General features: G+C 47.7%; 1 protein-coding gene and 1 pseudogene across 1 annotated transcript in view; one reads left to right on the top strand and one right to left on the bottom strand.

Annotated features, from left to right (window-relative positions):
* Nucleotides 1–19,474, bottom strand: part of LOC134984122 (zinc finger protein 850-like) — a gene marked incomplete at its 5' end in the record, with an annotated part of 295,553 nt that extends 276,079 nt beyond the window's left edge. Inside the window, 2 exons of the mRNA XM_063949748.1 lie at nucleotides 16,424–16,444; nucleotides 18,410–19,474. Of these exons, the coding sequence (XP_063805818.1) occupies nucleotides 16,424–16,444; nucleotides 18,410–19,474 (1,086 nt within the window). The remainder of the gene's footprint in view (nucleotides 1–16,423; nucleotides 16,445–18,409) is intronic.
* On the top strand, nucleotides 10,951–12,929 carry LOC134984129 (oocyte zinc finger protein XlCOF6.1-like; annotated as a pseudogene).
* Nucleotides 19,475–24,506: the final 5,032 nt, after the last annotated feature.

Genomic DNA, 24,506 nt, shown 5'->3' with positions numbered 1-24,506 from the left:
AGTCAGTGTATGTGTTCCCTCCTCTGCCTCTCATACCCAAGGTACTGAGAATTATAAGACGGAGAGGAGTAAGAACTATACTCGTGGCTCCGGATTGGCCAAGAAGGACTTGGTACCCGGAACTTCAAGAGATGCTCACAGAGGACCCGTGGCCTCTGCCGTTAAGAAATGACCTGCTTCAGCAAGGACCCTGTCTGTTCCAAGACTTACCGCGGCTGCGTTTGACGGCATGGCGGTTGAACGCCGGATCCTGAAGGATAAAGGCATTCCGGAGGAAGTCATCCCTACCCTGATCAAAGCCAGGAAGGAGGTGACCGCACAACATTATCACCGTATTTGGCGAAAATATGTTGCGTGGTGTGAGGCCAGGAGGGCCCCGACGGAGGAATTTCAACTGGGTCGATTCTTGCATTTCCTGCAAACAGGAGTGTCTATGGGCCTCAAATTGGGGTCCATTAAGGTTCAAATTTCAGCCCTGTCGATTTTCTTCCAGAAAGAATTGGCTTCAGTTCCTGAAGTCCAGACGTTTGTCAAGGGAGTACTGCATATACAGCCCCCTTTTGTGCCTCCAGTGGCACCGTGGGATCTCAATGTAGTTCTGAGATTCCTCAAATCACATTGGTTTGAACCGCTCAAATCTGTGGATTTGAAATATCTCACATGGAAAGTGACCATGCTGCTGGCCCTGGCCTCGGCCAGGCGAGTGTCAGAATTGGCGGCTTTATCTTACAAAAGCCCATATCTGATTTTCCATTCGGACAGGGCAGAACTGCGAACCCGTCCCCAGTTTCTCCCTAAGGTGGTGTTATCATTTCACCTGAACCAACCTATCGTGGTACCTGCGGCTACTAGGGACTTGGAGGACTCCAAGTTGCTGGACGTAGTCAGGGCCCTGAAAATATATGTTTCCAGGACGGCTGGAGTCAGAAAATCTGACTCGCTGTTTATCCTGTATGCACCCAACAAGCTGGCTGCTCCTGCTTCTAAGCAGACTATTGCTCGTTGGATTTGTAGTACAATTCAGCTTGCACATTCTGTGGCAGGCCTGCCACAGCCAAAATCTGTAAATGCCCACTCCACAAGGAAGGTGGGCTCATCTTGGGCGGCTGCCCGAGGGGTCTCGGCTTTACAACTTTGCCGAGCAGCTACTTGGTCAGGGGCAAACACGTTTGCAAAATTTTACAAATTTGATACCCTGGCTGAGGAGGATCTGGAGTTCTCTCATTCGGTGCTGCAGAGTCATCTGCACTCTCCCGTCCGTTTGGGAGCTTTGGTATAATCCCCATGGTCCTTACGGAGTCCCAGCATCCACTTAGGACGTCAGAGAAAATAAGAATTTACTTACCGATAATTCTATTTCTCGTAGTCCGTAGTGGATGCTGGGCGCCCATCCCAAGTGCGGATTGTCTGCAATACTTGTACATAGTTATTGTTACAAAAATCGGGTTTTTATTGTTGAGAGCCATCTTTGCAGAGGCTTCTCTGTTATCATGCTGTTAACTGGGTTCAGATCACTAGTTGTACGGTGTGATTGGTGTGGCTGGTATGAGTCTTACCCGAGATTCAAGATCCTTCCTTATTATGTACGCTCGTCCGGGCACAGTATCCTAACTGAGGCTTGGAGGAGGGTCATAGGGGGAGGAGCCAGTGCACACCAGCTAGTCCAAAAGCTTTTAATTTTTGTGCCCTGTCTCCTGCGGAGCCGCTAATCCCCGTGGTCCTTACGGAGTCCCAGCATCCACTACGGACTACGAGAAATAGAATTATCGGTAAGTAAATTCTTATTTTATTCGCATACTGGAGCTGTGCTAAGACCGACTATTGTGTCGGCATGGGTATGTAGCGCAATTTCAGCATGGACAGATGATCTGACGGCTGAATTTGATAATATGGATAAGGATACTATATTGTTAATTCTAGCCCATATTAAAGACGCAGTCTTATTTATGAGAGATGCTCAAAGGGATATTGGATTGCTAGCTTCTAGGGCCAATGCCATGTCTATCTCAGCGAGACGATCCTTATGGACTCGCCAATGGTGATGCGGATTCCAAAAAACATATGGAAGTCCTACCCTATAAGGGAGACGTATTGTTTGGGGATGGGCTGACGGACCTGGTTTCCACAGCTACCGCAGGTAAATCAAATTTTCTCTTACCATCCTAGTGGATGCTGGGGACTCCGTAAAGACCATGGGGAACAGATGGGCTCCGCAGGAGACTGGGCTCTCTAAGAAAGAATTAGGACTACTGGTGTGCACTGGCTCCTCCCTCTATGCCCCTCCTCCAGACCTCAGTTAGAATCTGTGCCCGGACAGAGCAGGGTGCATTTTAGTGGGCTCTCCTGAGCTTGCTAATAAGAAAGTATTTATTAGGTTTTTTTATTTTCAGAGAGCTTCTGCTGGCAACAGACTCTCTGCTACGTGGGACTGAGGGGAGAGAAGCAAACCTACTAACTGCGGCTAGGTTGCGCTTCTTAGGCTACTGGACACCATTAGCTCCAGAGGGATCGAACACAGGTACCTAACCTTGGTCGTACGTTCCCGGAGCCGCGCCGCCGTCCCCCTCGCAGAGCCAGAAGTCAGAAGCCGGCAGAAGCAAGAAGACATCGAAATCGGTGGCAGAAGACTCCTGTCTTCACATGAGGTAGCGCACAGCACTGCAGCTGTGCGCCATTGCGCCCACACTACCCACACACTCTGGTCACTGTAGGGTGCAGGGCGCAGGGGGGGGCGCACTGGGCAGCAATTAGGATACCTCTTGGCAAAAAGACACATATATACAGCCGGGCACTGTATATATGTACGAGCCCCCGCCATTTTATTTACACAGACCCGGGACAGAAGCCCGCCGCTGAGGGGGCGGGGCCTTCTTCCTCAGCACTCACCAGCGCCATTTTCTCTCCACAGCTCCGCTGAGAGGAAGCTCCCCATGCTCTCCCCTGCAGTATCCAGGTAGAAAAAGGGTAAAAAGAGAGGGGGGGCACATAAATTTAGGCGCAAATTGTCATAAACAGCAGCTACTGGGTAAACACTAAATTACTGTCTAATCCCTGGGTTATATAGCGCTGGGGTGTGTGCTGGCATACTCTCTCTCTGTCTCCCCAAAGGGCCTGGTGGGGGAACTGTCTTCAAGTGAGCATTCCCTGGGTGTGTGCGGTGTGTCGGTACGTTTGTGTCGACATGTTTGACGAGGAAGGATACGTGGAGGCAGAACAAGTGCAGATGAATGTGGGGTCGCCGCCGACGGCGCCGACACCTGATTGGATGGATATGTGGAAGGTGTTAAATGATAACGTAAGCTCCTTGCATAAGAGGTTGTATAAAGCTGAAGCCTTGGGACAGTCAGGGTCTCAACCCATGTCTGATCCTACAGCTCAGAGGCCGTCAGGGTCTCAAAAGCACCCGCTATCCCAGATTGTTGACACAGATATCGACACGGATTCTGACTTCAGTGTCGTTGACGATGATGCTAAGTTGCAGCCTAAATTGACTAAAGCCATCCGCTACATGATTATAGCAATGAAGGATGTATTGCACATATCAGAGGAAAACCCTGTCCCTGACAAGAGGGATTATATGTATGGGGAGAAAAAGCAAGAAGTGACTTTTCCCCCTTCACATGAATTAAATGAATTGTGTGAAAAAGCGTGGTATTCCCCTGATAGGAAAGTAGTAATTTCCAAAAGATTGCTTATGGCTTACCCTTTCCCGCCAACCGACAGGTTACGCTGGGAATCCTCCCCTAGGGTAGATAAGGCGTTGACACGCTTATCTAAGAAGGTGGCCCTGCCGTCACAGGATACGGCCGCCCTAAAGGATCCTGCGGATAGAAAGCAGGAAGGTATCCTGAAGTCTGTTTATACACATTCTGGTACTCTACTGAGGCCAGCAACTGCTTCGGCCTGGATGTGTAGTGCTGTAGCAGCATGGACAGATACTCTGTCTGAGGGGATAGATACCCTGGACAGGGAGACTATTTTACTGACCCTGGGACTTTTCAAAGACACTGTGCTATATATGAGGGATGCCCAGAGGGAAATTTGCCTACTGGGCTCTAGAGTAAACGCAATGTCGATTTCTGCCAGAAGGGTCCTGTGGACTCGGCAGTGGACTGGTGATGCCGACTCTAAAAAACACATGGAGGTTTTACCTTACAAGGGTGAGGAATTGTTTGGGGACGGTCTCTCGGACCTGGTTTCCACAGCAACGGCTGGGAAGTCGAATTTTTTGCCATATGTTCCCTCACAGCCAAAGCACCGTATTACCAAATGCAGTTCTTTCATTCAAAAAGAGCCTCCACTAAATCCACCGCGTGACGCTGGGGCTCCAAAGGCGGAGTCAGGAGCGGTGGGGGCACGTCTCCGAAATTTCAGCCACCAGTGGGTTCGCTCACGGGTGGATCCTTGGGCTATACAAATTGTGTCTCAGGGATACAAGCTGGAATTCGAAGTGACGCCCCCTCACCGTTACCTAAAATCGTCCCTGCCGGCTTCTCCCATGGAAAGGGAGGTAGTGTTGGCGGCAATTCACAAGTTATATCTCCAGCAGGTGGTGGTGAAGGTTCTCCTTCTTCAACAGGGATGGGACTACTATTCCACAATGTTTGTGGTGCCGAAACCGGACGGTTCGGTCAGACTCATTTTGAATTTAAAATCCCTGAACATTTATCTGAAGAAATTCAAGTTCAAAATGGAATCGCTCAGAACGGTCATTGCAAGCCTGGAAGAGGGGGATTTTAAGGTGTCGCTGGACATCAAGGATGCTTACTTGCATGTCCCCATTTATCCACCTCATCAGGAGTACCTCAGGTTTGTGGTACAGGACTGTCATTACCAATTCCAGACGTTGTCGTTTGGCCTGTCCACGGCACCGAGAATATTTCCCAAGGTAATGGCGGAGATGATGGTACTCCTTCGAAAGCAAGGAGTTACAATTATTCCATACTTGGACAATCTCCTCATAAAGGCGAGGTCCAGGGAGCAGTTGGTGATCGGCCTAGCACACTCTCAGGAAGTGTTGCAACAACACCGGTGGATCCTGAATATTCCAAAGTCGCAGCTGATCCCTACGACGCGTCTGCCCTTTATGGGCATGATTCTGGACACAGGCCAGAAGAAGGTGTTTCTCCCGGCGGAGAAGGCTCAGGAGCTCGTGACTCTGGTCAGAGACCTCCTAAAACCGAAACAGGTATCGGTGCATCACTGCACGCGACTCCTGGGAAAGATGGTGGCGTCATACGAAGCCATTCCCTTCGGCAGGTTCCATGCGAGGATCTTTCAGTGGGATCTGTTGGACAAGTGGTCCGGATCGCATCTTCAGATGCATCGGCTGATCACCCTGTCCCCCAGGGCTAGGGTGTCTCTTCTGTGGTGGCTGCAAAGTGCTCACCTCCTCGAAGGCCGCAGGTTCGGCACACAGGACAAGTCGGGAGTCTTGTCTGCACATCAATATCCTGGAACTAAGGGCCAAATACAACGCCCTGAGTCAAGCGGAGCCTCTGCTTTGAAACCAACCAGTGCTGATTCAGTCAGACAACATCACCGCAGTGGCCCATGTAAACCGCCAGGGCGGCACAAGAAGCAGGAGGGCAATGGCGGAAGCCACCAGGATTCTTCGTTAGGCGGAGAATTACGTGCAAGCACTGTCAGCAGTGTTCATTCCGGGAGTGGACAACTGGGAAGCAGACTTCCTCAGCAGGCACGACCTCCACCCGGGAGAGTGGGGACTTCATCAAGAAGTCTTCACGCAGATTGTAAATCGATGGGAACTGCCACAGGTGGATATGATGGCGTCCCGCCTCAACAAAAAGCTAAAAAGGTATTGCGCCAGGTCAAGGGACCCTCAGGTGATAGCTGTGGACGCACTAGTAACACCGTGGGTGTTCCAGTCAGTCTATGCGTTTCCTCCTCTTCCTCTCATACCAAAGGTGCTGAGAATTGTAAGAAAGAGGAGTGAGAACAATACTCATTGTTCCGGATTGACCAAGAAGGACTTGGTACCCGGAACTGCAAGAAATGCTCACAGAGGACCCATGGCCTCTGCCTCTCAGACAGGACCTGTTGCAACAGGGGCCCTGTCTGTTCCAAGACTTACCGCAGCTGCATTTGACTGCATGGCGGTTGAACACCGGATCCTAGCAGAAAAAGGCATTCTGGAGAAGTTATTCCTACGCTGATAAAGGCTAGGAAGGACGTGACAGCAAAGCATTATCACCGTATATGGCGAAAATATGTTACTTGGTGTGAGGCCAGGAAGGCCCCTACAGAGGAATTCCAGCTCGGACGGTTCCTGCACTTCCTACAGTCAGGAGTGTCTATGGGCCTAAAATTAGGGTCCATAAAGGTCCAGATTTTGGCCCTATCCATTATCTTTCAAAAAGAACTGGCTTCACTGCCTGAGGTTCAGACGTTTGTTAAGGGAGTGCTGCATATTTAGCCCCCTTTTGTGCCACCAGTGGCACCTTGGGATCTTAACGTGGTGTTGGGTTTCCTGAAATCCCACTGGTTTGAGCCACTTAAAACCGTGGAGCTAAAGTATCTCATGTGGAAAGTGGTCATGCTGTTGGCCTTAGCTTCGGCTAGGCGTGTGTCAGAATTGGCGGCTTTGTCATGTAAAAGCCCCTATCTGGTTTTCCATATGGACAGGGCAGAATTGCGGACTCGTCCGCAATTTCAGCCAAAGGTGGTGTCATCTTTTCATTTGAACCAACCTATTGTGGTGCCTGCGGCTACTCGTGACTTGGAGGATTCCAAGTTACTTGACGTAGTCCGGGCTTTGAAGATTTATGTAACCAGAACGGCTGGAGTCAGGAAGACTGACTCGACGTTTATCCTGTATGCATCCAACAAGCTGGGTGCTCCTGCTTCAAAGCAAACTATTGCTCGCTGGATTTGTAACACGATTCAGCATGCTCATTCTGTGGCAGGACTGCCGCATCCTAAATCTGTAAAAGCCCATTCTACGAGGAAGGTGGGCTCTTCTTGGGCGGCTGCCCGAGGGGTCTCGGCATTACAGCTTTGCCGAGCTGCTACTTGGTCGGGTTCAAACACATTTGCACAATTCTACAAGTTTGATACCCTGGCTGAGGAGGACCTTGTGTTTGCCCAGTCGGTGCTGCAGAGTCATCCGCACTCTCCCGCCCGTTTGGGAGCTTTGGTATAATCCCCATGGTCCTTACGGAGTCCCCAGCATCCACTAGGACGTTAGAGAAAATAAGATTTTACTCACCGGTAAATCTATTTCTCGTAGTCCGTAGTGGATGCTGGGCGCCCGTCCCGAGTGCGGACTTTCTGCAATACGTGTATATAGTTATTGCTTACTAAAGGGTTATGTTATGTGGCATCCGTTGAGTGATGCTCGTTTGTTGTTCATGCTGTTAACTGGGTATGTTACCACAAGTTATACAGTGTGATTGGTGTGGCTGGTATGAGTCTTAACCTGGATTCCAGTACTGTCAGCTCTTCCGGGCACAGTTTCCTTAACTGAGGTCTGGAGGAGGGGCACAGAGGGAGGAGCCAGTGCACACCAGGTAGTACTAAATCTTTCTTTAGAGTGCCCAGTCTCCTGCGGAGCCCGTCTATTCCCAATGGTCGGCCGGTGCCCAGGAACAAAAGTCCTCCCCGGCTACTGCAAAACCCTCAGCATGGCGCTGGGGCTCCCCTGGGGGAGTCTGCACAGGTGGGGGCACGTCTTCGACTTTTCAGCCAGGCCTGGGTCATCTCAGACCTGAATCCTTGGGTGCTGATAATAGTTTCCCAGGGTTACAAACTGGAATTCGAAGAGGTGCCCCCGCGCCGATTTTTTAAGTCGCATTACCAGCTTCTACACCAGAATGGAATGTAGTGTTAGCTGCAATTCCAACGCTGGGTCTACAGCAAGTAATTATCAGGGTTCCCTTGAACCAGCAGGGAAGAGGCTACTACTCGACCCTCTTTGTGGTCCCGAAACCGTACGGTTCGGTCAGACCTATTTTGATATACAAAAAAAGCAACTGAGGCTGCGCTAGATTATTACATAAAACAACAACAATATCTGATAATTCAATGTTTAGTTAAAAATAAATGTATTTAATATGGGAATATAAACCATCAATGGTAGTTCCAAATAATGACATTAAAAAGTACACATGGTAGAATAAATAAAACCAGGGTTACCCATAGGCCAGGAATATAGGTGGTATTGAATTAGGAAAGTCCGTTTCAGATTTGTTCCCCCAATAGTTAATATGTCCAGCAACTACAGATTTAGGAGGTGTATATATCCAAAATTGTGGCTTTTACCGCTAGAGGATATGTTGCTCCAAGGTGGTAAATGGTGAGCTCCTCATGCAGTGCGGTGGACAAAGTTCAACAGCTCAGCCAAATAACAGACACCTTCCGGTATGGATCTTTTGCTGGAATGTAGTAGGGAATGGTCCGGACTTTTTAGCAAGGATGCTGGGCGCTCGTCCCAGTGCGGAAACTCTGCAAGACTTGTATATAGTTGTTGCTTCCGTAAGGGTTATGTTACAGTTGGAGTCGGTTTTGGACCGTCACTGTTGTTGTTCATACGGTTAACTGGTTATGTATGATCCAGGTTACATGGTATGATTGGTGTGGGCTGGTATGAATCTTGCCCTTGGATTTTTAAATCCTGCCTTGTAGTGTCCATCCCCTCTGGGCACAGTTCTCTAACTGAGGTCTGGAGGAGGGGCATAAATGGAGGAGCCAGTGCACACCCATAGGAAAAGTTATTTTTAGGTGCCCATGTCTCCTGCGGAGCCCGTCTATACCCCATGGTCCTTACGGAGTGCCCAGCATCCTCTACGGACTAGGACAAATAGATTTACCGGTAGGTTTAAAATCTTATTTAAATGAGTTCCTCCTAACACTGCACTGCAGACATTTGTGAGCAAAATAAAAAACCTATGGAGAATTATCACCAATAACTTTTTGCGGCTAATTGGTTAGGGAGTTTTTGCGATGAACTGAATCCCCCCCCCATAAAATGTTTATACATACAGTATGATGTTACATTGAGATTACCGCTGGAGGAAACTCTGCCACAATATTATTAAATGTGTAATTTATCCCATCCTCGTATGGGTGTAATATATAAATATATTCTTACTGACCAGGATTACCAGCACTGAATCAATTATCCCCCAATATAATATACATGCCGATGTTTAACAACAAATACAATTGTCTTTTGATTACTTTATTCACCTTTATACATTTACCTTTGTGTTTTATATATCACTGATTTATCTTACATACTTTACTGTACTTAATAAAGGTTATATATTATTTATTAGTGCGCAAACAGGACAGCACTTTCTCTTCTTTGCTGTTTTATTATTGCAAAGCCCATGTCACCTCCAGTAATCCCACGTGAGCGTCCATGTCACCTTTAGTAATCCCACATGAGCGTCTGTGTCACCTCTAGTAATCCCACATGTGCGTCCGTGTCACCTCTAGTAATTCCACATGAGCGTCCGTGTCACCTCTAGTAATCCCACATGAGTGCCCATGTCACCTCTAGTAATCCCACATGAGCGCCCATGTCACCTCTAGTAATCCCACATGAGCGTCCATGTCACCTCTAGTAATCCCACATGAGCGTCTATGTCACCTCTAGTAATCCACATGAGCGTCCATGTCACCTCTACTAACCCCACATGAGTGTCCATGTCACCTCTAGTAATCCCACATGAATGTCCATGTCACCTCTAGTAATCCCACGTTAGCGTCCATGTCAACTCTAGTAACCCCACATGAGCGTCCATGTCACCTCTAGTAACCCCACATGAGCGTCCATGTCACCTCTAGTGATCCCACATGAGCGTCCGTGTCACCTCTAGTGATCCCACATGAGCGTCCGTGTCACCTCTAGTGATCCCACATGAGCGTCCGTGTCACCTCTAGTAATCCCACGTGAGCGTCCATGTCTCCTCTAGTAATCCCACGTGAGCGTCCATGTCTCCTCTAGTAATCCCACGTGAGCATCCACGTCACCTCTAGTAATTCCACGTGAGCATCCACGTCACCTCTAGTGATCCCACGTGAGCGTCCGTGTCACCTCTAGTAATCCCACGTGAGCGTCCTTGTCTCCTCTAGTAATCCCACGTGAGCGTTCTTGTCTCCTCTAGTAATCCCACGTGAGCGTCCCTGTTTCCTCTAGTAATCCCACGTGAGCGCCCCTGTCTCCTCTAGTAATCCCACGTGAGCGTCCGTGTCACCTCTAGTAATCCCACGTGAGCACCCGTGTCACCTCTAGTAATCCCACGTGAGCGCCGGTGTCACCTCTAGTAATCCCACGTGAGCGCCCGTGTCACCTCTAGTAATCCCACGTGAGCGCCCGTGTCACCTCTAGTAATCCCATGTGAGCGCCCGTGTCACCTCTAGTAATCCCACGTGAGCGCCCGTGTCACCTCTAGTAATTCCACGGGAGCGTCCACGTCACCTCTAGTAATTCCACGTGAGCGTCCGTGTCACCTCTAGTGATCCCACGTGAGCGTCCGTGTCACCTCTAGTAATCCCACGTGAGCGTCCTTGTCACCTCTAGTAATCCCACGTGAGCATCCCTGTCACCTCTAGTAATCCCACGTGAGCGTCCCTGTCTCCTCTAGTAATCCCACGTGAGCGTCCGTGTAACCTCTAGTAATTCCACGTGAGCGTCCGTTTAACCTCTAGTAATTCCACGTGAGCGTCCGTGTAACCTCTAGTAATTCCACTTGAGCGTCCACGTCACCTCTAGTAATTCCACGTGAGCGTCCACGTCACCTCTAGTGATCCCACAGGAGCGTCCACGTCACCTCTAGTGATCCCACAGGAGCGTCCACGTCCCCTCTAGTAATCCCACATGAGCGTCCGTGTCACCTCTAGTAATCTCACATGAGCGTTCAGTGTTGATCAAGCTCCAGTCTAAGCATCCTAGCCGTTTTTTGTTTTTTAATAAACATAAAAGCAATGATTACAGGTAAAAATGTCTGTTATAGAATGATATATTGTATCCTGTAACACCCTGAGTCTTGTCTACTCATTTTATATATTAATGTATTTTATTTCCAGGAGATGGACACACAAGCAGGAACATCTCAGAAGGACATCTAATGTTATCCCTGGATTCTGAAATAACAGATAATGACCGTAGACAGGATTCTCCAGGAGATAACCCCATTACCCCAATTATACATCCAGCTCTATCAGCTGATCCCCCTGATCCTGGGGAATGTTCTCCTGATCACTCTGATATTGGTGCATCTGTTACAGCTCTGAGAGTAGATACAGTGTTTCCCTGTTCTGTAGATGCCAAATGTTTTACACAGAACACAAACCTTATTACTCATCAGCCAGCTAAGGCAGGTGAGAAGCCATTTCCATGTTCTGAGTGTGGGAAATGTTTTACATATAAATCATATCTTGTTAGACATGAGAGAAGTCACACAGGTGAGTAGCCGTATTCCTGTTCTGAGTGTGGGAAATGTTTCGCACAGAAATCAGCTCTTGTTACACATCAGAGATGTCACACAGGTGTGAAGCCGTATTCCTGTTCTGAGTGTGGGAAATGTTTTGCACACAAATCACATTTAGTTATACATCAGAGAAATCACACAGGTGAGATGCCATTTTCCTGTTCTGAGTGTGGGAAATGTTTTGCACGCAAATCATATTTTGTTATACATCAGAGAAGTCACACAGGTGATAAGCCGTATTCCTGTTCTGAGTGTGGGAAATGTTTTGCACACAAATTATGTTTAGTTATACATCAGAGAAGTCACACAGGTGAGAAGCCGTATTCCTGTTCTGAGTGTGGGAAATGTTTTGCACACAAATCACATTTAGTTATACATCAGAGAAGTCACACAGGTGAGAAGCCGTATTCCTGTTCTGAGTGTGGGAAATGTTTTGCACACCAATCACATTTAGTTATACATCAGAGAAGTCACACAGGTGAGAAGCCATTTTCCTGTTCTGAGTGTGGGAAATGTTTTGCACGCAAATCATATTTTGTTATACATCAGAGAAGTCACACAGGTGAGATGCCATTTCCATGTTCTGAGTGTGGGAAATGTTTTGCACACAAATCACATTTTGTTATACATCAGAGGAGTCACACAGGTGAGAAGCCATTTTCCTGTTCTGAGTGTGGGAAATGTTTTTCATCGACATCACATCTTGTTAGACATCAGAGGAGTCACACAGGTGAGAAGCCATATTCCTGTTCTGAGTGTGGGAAATGTTTTTCATCGACATCACATCTTGTTAGACATCAGAGAAGTCACACAGGTGAGAAGCCATTTTCCTGTTCTAAGTGTGGGAAATGTTTTGCACGGAAATCAGTTCTTGTTACACATCAGCGATTTCACAGATGAGAAGCCATTTTCATGCTGTGAGAGAAATAAATCCGCTCTTGTTGAACATATTAGACATTACCCAAGTACGGAACCATTTACATCTTCTGGAGTATAATCATCACTGTCGTCCAATGTTCCTCGGGTGAATCCTATCTCCTATGCTTTATAAAATATACATGCTACCACTGGGTGATATAATCAGACGTCATGGCCTGGTCTACCACTGCTATGCAGATGACCTGCTTTTTGCTCCATGTACTGAGAACCTAATACCAATCCTAAATGGTTGTCTAGCTGAGCGCCAGGGGTGGATGATGCCAGTTGGCTGTGACTCAGTCTTTGTGAAACATAATAGAAGCTCCCCAACAAAGGACAAGACTACAGCTTTACCAACCATCTGGATTTATGCTTTGGTGTTCAGAATTGAAAATACTGAACATGTGCTGAATCTTTGTGTTGTCCTGGTATGTGGCTGACACAGACATCAGGTATCTGCCACATACAAATCCTCATTCTTCCATCTGTGGACCATAGCCAGAATCAAGCACTTGATTCCCTCAGAAGTTCATAGACTACTGCAATGCCATCTACCTGGGTCTATCAGCAAAAGAATTACAGAGCTTGCAGCTAGTACAGAATGCAGCAGCCAAGCTGTTACCTGACCAGCCCGTTCCTGCCGCATAACACCCATTCTCTACTCCCTTCACCGGCTGCCTGTAAGATGACAAATCTATTTCATAATTGGCTAACTGACCTTCCCAGCCCAACATTACATGGTCCAAGGTACTAGAAGCAGCTTCTGCCTCCTTACTGCCCTACTTGCTTCTACAGATGGACTGTTACCAGCAGTACCAAGAATCTCCTGTCATTCATTTATGGGTTGAATGTTTAGCTTTGTAGCCCTGACCATGGAACTCACTGCCTTGCACAGTCCAAGAGGCCTCCACTCTAGAGACCTTCACAAGCAGACTGATGACTGTTACTCACGCTTTTCATTAATGTACCTCTATTTCTCATACGTCCTAGAGGATGCTGGGGATTCCAAAAGGACCATGGGGTATAGACTCATCCGCAGGAGCTTGGGCACACTTTAAAGACTTAAACTGGGTGTGAACTGGCTCCTCCCTCTATGCCCCTCCTCCAGACCTCAGTTAGACTTTGTGCCCAGGAGTGATGGGTCACACACTAGGGGAGCTCTACTGAGTTTCTCTGAAAGACTTTATGTTAGGTTTTTTATTTTCAGGGAGACCTGCTGGCTACAGGCTCCCTGCATCGTGGGACTGAGGGGAGAGAAGCAGGACCTACTTCTGTGAGTTTCAAGGCTCTGCTTCTTAGGCTACTGGACACCATTAGCTCCAGAGGGTTCGATCACTTGGTGCGCCTAGCTGCTTGTTCCCGGAGCCACGCCGTCATTCCCCTCACAGAAGCCAGAAGAAAGAAGCCATGTGAGTATGAGAAGATCAGAAGACTTCAGTGACGGCAGAAGACTTCAGTAACGGAGGTACAGTGGTAGTGCTGCTCTTCATGCTCCCACACACCAACGGCACTCACAGGGTGCAGGGCGCTGGGGGGGGGAAGGAGGGGGGGAAGCGCCCTGGGCAGCATGTTACTGGTCTGCTTAATGTGAACAACTGGCAAAAAAAAAAAGCATTTAGGTGCCGAGGCACCGTGGTTCATCCCCCGCCAGTATACTTTAATTATTTCCCTGCCACCGCTTATACGGGTGCGGGGGGGAGCGCCCTGGGCAGCGAGTCAGTTTTAACAGTTCTTACACGCGCTGCCGGGGGCTCCGTATACAGACCCCCGCAGGCGCGTTATGCCGTGGTCCCCGTCGGGCGCCATGGGTACAGGGCGCCGGGAGGTGGTGGCGCCCGGGGCAGCATAGATAGTTAGAGCTCCCGGGCGCCGCACACGGGGACCCACCATGAGAGTGGCGGGTGCGCGATGCGCCCGGAACTCCCGCTTCCCGAACGTTGTCTGGGGTGCAGGGCGCGCAGGGGGGCGCCCTGAGCAGCATGGTGCTGAGTGTATATATATATATACCCTATATTTAGTACTCGGCCTATTTGGTTTTCAGATCCAGGGGGGCTATAGCGCGCCGAGAGGGGCGGAGCTTAGCCTCACACACTGAGTCAGCGCCATTTTTCCCTGCTGGCCCCGCCAAGAACAAACAGTGGGGAACGCAATGTTTGGACTGTGTTGCCCTCCCAGAGGTGTAATCTCCCTGTGTATAGGGTCCCCCGGCTCAATATAGGGATATATATATATATAGCAAAAAAATGGGAATTCTCATGGGAGCTTAACCACCTCAGAAATCACATAAAAATGTATTTATTTTATAAAATTTAACAGTAAATTCTGCAATGTTACATATAAAACATCAGTAAAACAAATAGGTAATCTTATACCATAGGTGAACAATACAGATTGAAAATCATCTGACGAATTCCGTTTGGAGATATCGACACTTAAACCGAATATCAATTCTTCCACCAAAGCGTTCAGTAGTATGTTCGAATTCACAAATATGTGAATGCCCAACGCGTTTCGTCCATACAGGACTTCATCAGGGGTCGTGATATTGCAATATTTGTGTATATCATATACAGTTCACCAATAAAGATACATAAAGAATAAAATTGCTGTGACAATGACCTTTTAGGTATAGAAAGGCAACTCCAATACTGAATGGGAACAATTTAATAGACTTAGAATAAGTCAAAAATCCCTAGTAATCTCTCAGGCTTCCTTTCACAGCTGAGAGATTACTAGGGATTTTTGACTTATTCTAAGTCTATTAAATTGTTCCCATTCAGTATTGGAGTTGCCTTTCTATACCTAAAAGGTCATTGTCACAGCAATTTTATTCTTTATGTATCTTTATTGGTGAACTGTATATGATATACACGAATATTGCAATATCACGACCCCTGATGAAGTCCTGTATGGACGAAACGCGTTGGGCATTCACATATTTGTGAATTCGAACATACTACTGAACGCTTTGGTGGAAGAATTGATATTCGGTTTAAGTGTCGATATCTCCAAACGGAATTCGTCAGATGATTTTCAATCTGTATTGTTCACCTATGGTATAAGATTACCTATTTGTTTTACTGATGTTTTATATGTAACATTGCAGAATTTACTGTTAAATTTTATAAAATAAATACATTTTTATGTGATTTCTGAGGTGGTTAAGCTCCCATGAGAATTCCCATTTTTTTGCTATATATATATATATATATATATATATATATATATCCCTATATTGAGCCGGGGGACCCTATACACAGGGAGATTACACCTCTGGGAGGGCAACACAGTCCAAACATTGCGTTCCCCACTGTTTGTTCTTGGCGGGGCCAGCAGGGAAAAATGGCGCTGACTCAGTGTGTGAGGCTAAGCTCCGCCCCTCTCGGCGCGCTATAGCCCCCCTGGATCTGAAAACCAAATAGGCCGAGTACTAAATATAGGGTATATATATACACACTCAGCACCATGCTGCTCAGGGCGCCCCCCTGCGCGCCCTGCACCCCAGACAACGTTCGGGAAGCGGGAGTTCCGGGCGCATCGCGCACCCGCCACTCTCATGGTGGGTCCCCGTGTGCGGCGCCCGGGAGCTCTAACTATCTCTGCTGCCCCGGGCGCCACCACCTCCCGGCGCCCTGTACCCATGGCGCCCGACGGGGACCACGGCATAACGCGCCTGCGGGGGTCTGTATACGGAGCCCCCGGCAGCGCGAGTAAGAACTGTTAAAACTGACTCGCTGCCCAGGGCGCTCCCCCCCGCGTGCCCTGCACCCGTATAAGCGGTGGCAGGGAAATAATTAAAGTATACTGGCGGGGGATGAACCACGGTGCCTCGGCACCTAAATGCTTTTTTTTTTTTGCCAGTTGTTCACATTAAGCAGACCAGTAACATGCTGCCCAGGGCACTCCCCCCCCCCCCCCCCCCCCCCCCAGCGCCCTGCACCCTGTGAGTGCCGTTGGTGTGTGGGAGCATGAAGAGCAGCACTACCACTGTACCTCCGTTACTGAAGTCTTCTGCCGTCACTGAAGTCTTCTGATCTTCTCATACTCACATGGCTTCTTTCTTCTGGCTTCTGTGAGGGGAATGACGGCGTGGCTCCGGGAACAAGCAGCTAGGCGCACCAAGTGATCGAACCCTCTGGAGCTAATGGTGTCCAGTAGCCGAGAAGCAGAGCCTTGAAACTCACAGAAGTAGGTCCTGCTTCTCTCCCCTCAGTCCCACGCTGCAGGAGCCTGTAGCCAGCAGGTCTCCCTGAAAATAAAAAACCTAACATAAAGTCTTTCAGAGAAACTCAGTAGAGCTCCCCTAGTGTGTGACCCATCACTCCTGGGCACAAAGTCTAACTGAGGTCTGGAGTAGGGGCATAGAGAGAGGAGCCAGTTCACACCCAGTTTAAGTCTTTAAAGTGTGCCCAAGCTCCTGCGGATGAGTCTATACCCCATGGTCATTTTGGAATCCCCAGCATCCTCTAGGACGTATGAGAAATAGAGGTACATTAATGAAAAGTGTGAGTAGCAGTCACCAGTCTGCTTGTGAAGGTCTCTAGAGTGGAGGCCTCTTGGACTGTGCAAGGCAGTGAGTTCCATGGTCAGGGCTACAAAGCTAAACATTCAACCCATAAATGAATGACAGGAGATTCTTGGTACTGCTGGTAACAGTCCTTCATCTGTAGAAGCAAGCAAGCGGGGCAGTAAGGAGGCAGAAGCTGCTTCTAGTACCTTGGACCATGTTATGTTGGGCTGGGAAGGTCAGTTAGCCAATTATGAAACAGATTTGTCATCTTACAGGCAGCCAGTGAAGGGAGCAGAGAATGGGTGTTATGTGGCAGGAACGGGTTAGGTAACAGCTTGGCTGCTGCATTCTGTACTAGCTGCAAGCTCTGTAATTCTTTTGCTGGGTGACCCAGGTAGATGGCATTGCAGTAGTCTATGAACTTCTGAGGGAATCAAGTGCTTGATTCTGGCTATGGTCCACAGATGGAAGAATGAGGATTTGTATGTGGCAAATACCTGATGTATGTGTCAGCCACATGGGTGTGGTTCGTTTTATCGACAGTGCCTAGGTCGACAATGTTTAGGTCGACCACTATTGGTCGACAGTCACTAGGTCGACATGGATGGAAGGTCGACAGGGTTTCTAGGTCGACATGTGCTAGGTCGACAGGTCTAAAGGGCGACATGGTTTTTTTTTTTTTTTGGTGTCGTTTTCTTCGTAAAGTGACCGGGATCCCAAATTAGCGCACCGCGTACCCTCGCATGGCTCGCTTCGCTCGCCATGCTTCGGGCATGGTGCCTTCGCTCCGCTACCGCTTCGCTCGGCACACTTTACCGTTCCAATCGTAGTCGACATGGATCGTTAAGTATGAAAAAATAAAAAAAATGAAAAAATAAATAAAAAAACTCATGTCGACCTTTAGACCTGTCGACCTAGCACATGTCGACCTAGAAACCCTGTCGACCTTCCATCCATGTCGACCTAGTGACTGTCGACCAATAGTGGTCGACCTAAACATTGTCGACCTAGGCACTGTCGATCTTCAGACCGGATCCCCAGCCACATACCAGGACAACACAAAGATTCAGCACATGTTCAGTATTTTGTGATTCTGAACACCAAAGCATAAATCCAGATGGTTGGTAAAGCTGTAGTCTTGTCCTTTGTTGGTGAGCTTCTATTATGTTTCACAAAGACTGAGTCACAGCCAACTGGCATCATCCACCCCTGGCGCTCAGCTAGACAACCATTTAGGATTGGTATTCGGTTCTCAATACATGGAGCAAAAAGCAGGTCATCTGCATAGCAGTGGTAGACCAGGCCATGATGTCTGATTGTATCACCCAGTGGTAGCATTTATATTTTATAAAGCATAGGAGATAGGATTCACCCTTGAGGAACATTGGATGACAGTGATAATTATACTCCAGAAGATGTAAATGGTTCCGTACTTGGGTAATGTCTAATGTGTTCAACAAGAGCGGATTTATTTCTCTCACAGCATGAAAATGGCTTCTCACCTGTGAAATCGCTGATGTGTAACAAGTTGTGATTTCCATGCAAAACATTTCCCACACTCAGAACAGGAAAACGGCTTCTCACCTGTGTGACTTCTCTGATGTGTAACAAGATTTGGTTTCTGTGCAAAACATTTACCACACTCAGAACAGGAATACGGCTTCTCACCTGTGTGACTTCTCTGATGTGTAACAAGAGCTGATTTCTGTGTAAAACATTTCCCACACTCAGAACAGGAATACGGCTTCTCACCTGTGTGACTTCTCTGATGTGTAACAAGTTCTGATTTAACTGCGAAACATTTCCCACACTCAGAACAGAAATACGGCTTCTCACCTGTGTGACTTCTCTGATGTGTAACAAGATTTGGTTTCTGTGCAAAACATATACCACACTCAGAACAGGAATACGGCTTCTCACCTGTGTGACTTCTCTGATGTGTAACAAGAGCTGATTTCTGTGTAAAACATTTCCCACACTCAGAACAGGAATACGGCTTCTCACCTGTGTGACTTCTCTGATGTGTAACAAGTTCTGATTTAACTGCGAAACATTTCCCACACTCAGAACAGAAATACGGCTTCTCACCTGTGTGACTTCTCTGATGTGTAACAAGATTTGGTTTCTGTGCAAAACATATACCACACTCAGAACAGGAATACGGCTTCTCACCTGTGTGACTTCTCTGATGTGTAACAAGAGCTGATTTCTGTGTAAAACATTTCCCACACTCAGAACAGGAATACGGCTTCTCACCTGTGTGAGTATGCTGATGAGTAACAAAATGTGATTTAACTGCGAAACATTTCCCACACTCAGAACAGAAATACGGCTTCTCACCTGTGTGACTTCTCTGATGTGTAACAAGATTTGGTTTCTGTGCAAAACATATACCACACTCAGAACAGGAATACGGCTTCTCACCTGTGTGACTTCTCTGATGTGTAACAAGAGCTGATTTCTGTGTAAAACATTTCCCACACTCAGAACAGGAAAACGGCTTCTCACCTGTGTGAGTATGCTGATGAGTAACAAAATGTGATTTGAATGCAAAACATTTCCCACACTCAGAACATATCAGTGGCCTCTCACCTGCCTTAGCTGGATGATGGGTAATAAGCTTTGTGTTCTGTGTAAAACATTTGGTATCTATAGAACATGGAAACACTGTATCTACTCTCAGAGCTGTAACAGATGCACCAATATCGGAGTGATCAGGAGAACATTTCCCAGGATCAGAGGGATCAGCTGATAGAGCTGGATGTATAATTGGGGTAATGGGATTATCTCCTGGAGAATCCTGTATAATGTCACAATCCGGGGATAACATTAGATGTCCTTCTGAGATATTCCTGCTTGTGTGTCCATCTGCTGGAAATAAAATACATTAATATATAAAATGAGTAGACAAGACCCAGGGTGTTACAGGATACAATATATCATTCTATAACTGACATGTTTTACCTGTAATCATTGCTTTTATGTGTATTAAAAAAAAAAAAAGATAGGATGCTTAGAATGGAGCTTGATCAACACTGAACGCTCATGTGGGATTACTAGAGGCGACATGGACGCTCATGTGGGATTACTAGAAGTGACATGGACGCTCATGTGGGATTACTAGAGGTGACCTGGATGCTCATGTGGGATTACTAGAGGTGACCTGGATGCTCATGTGGGATTACTAGAGGCAACATGGACGCTCATGTGGGATTAGTAGAGGTGAGATAGATGCTCATGTGGGATTACTGGAGGAGACATGGACGCTCGTGTGGGATTACTGGAGGAGACATGGACGCTCGTATGGGATTACTGGAGGAGACATGGAAGCTCGTGTGGGATTACTGGAGGAGACATGGACGCTCATCTGGGATTACTAGAGGTGACATGGACGCTCATGTGGGATTGCTAGAGGTGACATGGACGATCATGTTGGATTACTAGAGGTGACATGGATGCTCATGTGGGATTACTAGAGGTGACATGGATGCTCATGTGGGATTACTAGAGGTGACATGGACGCTCATGTGGAATTACTAGAGGTGACATGGACGCTCATGTGGGATTACTAGAGGTGACATGGACGCTCATGTGGGATTACTAGAGGTGACATGGACGCTCATGTGGGATTAGTAGAGGTGAGACAGATGCTCATGTGGGATTACTACAGGTGGCATGGACGCTCATGTGGGATTACTAGAGGTGACATGGCCGCTCATGTGGGATTAGTAGAGGTGAGACAGATGCTCATGTGGGATTACTAGAGGAGACATGGACGCTCGTGTGGGATTACTGGAGGAGACATGGACGCTCATGTGGGATTACTAGAGGTGACATGGACGCTCATGTGGGATTACTAGAGGTGACATGGTTGTAATAATAAAACACCAAAGAAGAGAAAATGCTGTCCTGCTTGCGCACTAATAAATAATAGGATTTTAATACCTACCGGTAAATCCTTTTCTCTGAGTACCGTAGAGGATGCTGGGGTCATCAATAGAGCCATGGGGTATAGACAGGATCCACAGGAGAAATGGGCACTTTAAGACTTTAATAAGGGCGTGAACTGGCTCCTCCCTCTATGCCCCTCCACCAGACCTCAGTTATAGGAACTGTGCCGAGGGAGACGGACATTAGGTTGGTTTATATGAAAAGAAGAAACCGCCTTCGGCAAAAACTGTTGACGAGTTCTCAACTCTGCTCTATCTTCATGGAAGATCAAATAAGGGCTCTTGTGAGACTAGGCTGCCAATTCGGACACCCGCCGTGCAGATGCCAAGGCCAATAAAATGACCACTTTCCAAGTGAGGAATTTCAAATCCACCTTTTGAAAAAGGTTCAAACCAGTGAGATTGAAGGAACTATAACATCACGTTAAGGTCCCAAGGTGCCACAGGAGGCACAAAAGGAGGTTGGATGTGTAACACCCCCTTTACAAACGTTTGCACCTCAGGAAGTGAGGCCAATTGTTTCTGAAAGAAAACTGACCATGCAGAAATCTGTACTTTAATAGATCCTAATTTAAGGCCCGCATCCACTCCAGCTTGTAAAAAGTGGAGAAAACGTCCAAGTTAAAAAATTTCCACAGGAGCCTGCTTGGACTCGCACCAGGAAATATATTTCCTCCAAATGTGGTGATAGTGTTTTGCCGTAACATCCTTTCTAGCCTGAATAAGAGTGGGAATGACTTCACTGGGAATACCCTTCTGGGCTAGAATCTGGCGTTCAACCGCCATGACGTCAAACGTAGCCGCAGTAAATCTTGATACTGACACGGCCCCTGCTGTAACAGGTCCTCTCGTAGAGGAAGCAGCCAGGGATTTCCTATGCGTAAATCCTGAAGATCGGGATACCAAGCCCTCCTTGGCCAATCTGGAACAATGAGGATCGTCGGAACCTTTCTTCTTCTTATAGTTTTTAACACTCTCGGAAGTGGAGGGAACACATACCGACTGAAACACCCACGGTGTCACCAGAGCGTCCACCGCTATGGCTTGAGGGTCCCTTGACCTGGCGCAATAATTTTGGAGTTTCTTGTTGAGACTAGACACCATCATGTCTACTTGGGGAGTACCCCAGTGACTTGTCACTTCTGTGAAGACTTCTGGATGAAGTCCCCACTCTCCTGGATGGAGATCGTGTCTGCTGAGGAAGTCTGCTTCCCAGTTGTCCACTCCTGGAATGAAGATAGCTGACAGAGCCCTTAGATGTTTCTCCGCCCAGCGGAGAATCCTTGTGGCTTCTGCCATTGCTGCTCTGCTTTTTGTTCCGCCCTGGCTGTTGATGTAAGCTACTGCTGTTACATTCTCCGACTGGATGAGGACGGGTCGACTTTGAAGAAGGCGTCCCGTTTGTAGAAGGCCGTTGTAAATGGCCCTTAATTCCAGAACGTTTATGTGGAGACAAGTCTCCTGACTTGACCATCTTCCTTGCACCCCAACCCCGGGGACTTGCATCCGTGGTCACTAGAATCCAATCCTGAATACCGAACCTGCGTCCCTCAAGGAGGTGAGAACTGTGCAGCCACCACAGCAGTGATATCCTTGTCTTTGAGGACAGACTATCGTCCGTTGCATGTGTAGGTGGGAACCGGACCACTTGTCCAACAGGTCCCACTGGAATACTCTGGCATGGAATCTGCCAAACTGAATGACCTCGTAGGCCGCCACCATCTTTCCCATCAAGCGAGTACATTGATGGATTGAACTCTGGTTGGTTTTAAGATTTGTTCCCGAGCTTTTTCTTCCGGAAGAAAAACTCTCTGTAGTTCTGTGTCCTGATTCATCCCCAGAAACGACAGGCGGGTCGTAGGGATCAACTGAGATTTCAGCAGGTTGAGGAGCCAGCCATGTTGTTGCAACACCTTCAGGGACAGTGCAATGTTCTGTAACAACTTGTCCCTGCATCTGGCTTTTATCAGGAGATCGTCCAAGTATGAGATAATCATAACACCTTGCATGCGAAGAAGAATCATCATCTCCGCCATCACTTTGGTGAAAATCCTCGGAGCCATGGACAGCCCAAACGGCAACGTCTGAAATTGGTAATGACAATCCTGAACCGCAAAGCGCAGGAAGGCCTGATGAGGAGGATAAATGGGAACATGTAGGTAGGCATCCTTTATGTCCAAGGAGACCATAAAGTCCCCTTCCTCCAGACTGGATATCACCGCTCGGAGAGACTCCATCTTGAATTTGAATTTCTGCAGAAAGAAATTTAGGTCTTTTAGGTTGAGGATCGGTCTGACCGAGCCATCCGGCTTCGGAACAACCAATAGGCTGGAATAAAAGCCTTCTCCCTGTTACGCAGGGGGAATCGTGATAATGACCTGGTTCTGACACAATGTTTGTATTGCGTCGCACACTACCTCTCTGCTGGGCAGAGAAGCTGGCACGGCTGATTTGAAAAATCGTCGAGGAGGAACATCTTGAAACGCTATTTTGTACCCTTGTGACAATTTTTTAAATCCAAGGGTCCAGGCCCGAGCGAACCCAGACCTGGCTGAAGAGCTTGAGACGTGCCCCCACCGGCGAGGACTCCAGCAGGGGAGCCCCGGCGTCATGCGGTGGACTTGGCAGAAGCCGGGGAGGACTTCTGTTCTTGGGAGGCAGAGAAGCCTGGGTTTCTTTTACCTCTTTCCCTGCCTCTAGCAGCACGGAAGGCAGAGCCTCGTCCTCTTCGGTATCTACTGGGCCGAAAGGACTGCATTTGATAATGATGCGTTTTCTTATGTTTTGGGGGAACATAAGGTAAAAATGACGATTTTCCAGCGGTAGCTGTAGAGACGAGGTCTGTAAGGCCGTCCCCAAACAACGCACCTCCTTTATAAGGCATAGATTCCATATTTCTTTTGGAATCAGAATCCGCATTCCACTGGTGAATCCACAATGCTCGCCTAGCAGCTACCGCCATTGCATTGGCTTTTGCTCCCAGCGTCCTTGATGTAACCCAGCGTCAGCATTATGCTGTTTCTGTCTAGGGTATCTATATCCGTTAACAAGGAATCTGCCCATTTCTCAATAGCACTACTGACCCACGCAGAAGCAATGACCGGCCTGAGTTGTGTACCCGTGGTCGCATAGATGGATTTAAGAGTAGCTTCCTGCTTACGATCCGCAGGGTCTTTAAGGGTCGTTGTACCAGAGGACGGTAAAGCCACCTGTTTTGATAAACACGACAGGGCCTTATCGACCATGGGGACCGACTCCCATTTTTCCCGATTAGCAGTGGGGAACGGATACGCCACTGGAATTCTTTTGGGAATCTGAAATTTCTTGTCAGGAGTGTCCCATATCTTCTCAAAAAGAGCGTTCAGTTCATGAGAAGGGGGAAATGTTACCTCAGTTTTCTTCCCCTTATACATACAGACCCTAGTATCAGGAACAGTCGGGTCGTCCTGTACATGTAAAATATCTCTAACAGCAACAATCATGTACTGAATGCTCTTAGCTAATTTTGGATCCAATCTGGAATCAGCATAATCGACACTGGAGTCAGTATCCGTGTCGGTATTGGTATCAGCTAACTGGTCAAATGAACGCTTATGTGACCCCGCAGAGTCCTGTACCTGAGATAAAACATCATCCACCGATTTTTATAAGCTTGGGACTGAGCCTCAGCCT

Source organism: Pseudophryne corroboree, assembly GCF_028390025.1.
Source record: "Pseudophryne corroboree isolate aPseCor3 chromosome 3 unlocalized genomic scaffold, aPseCor3.hap2 SUPER_3_unloc_37, whole genome shotgun sequence".
NCBI lineage: Eukaryota > Metazoa > Chordata > Amphibia > Anura > Myobatrachidae > Pseudophryne > Pseudophryne corroboree.
The sequence above is the reverse complement of the archived record's forward strand: the minus strand, read 5'-3'. Positions and strand labels throughout refer to the sequence as shown.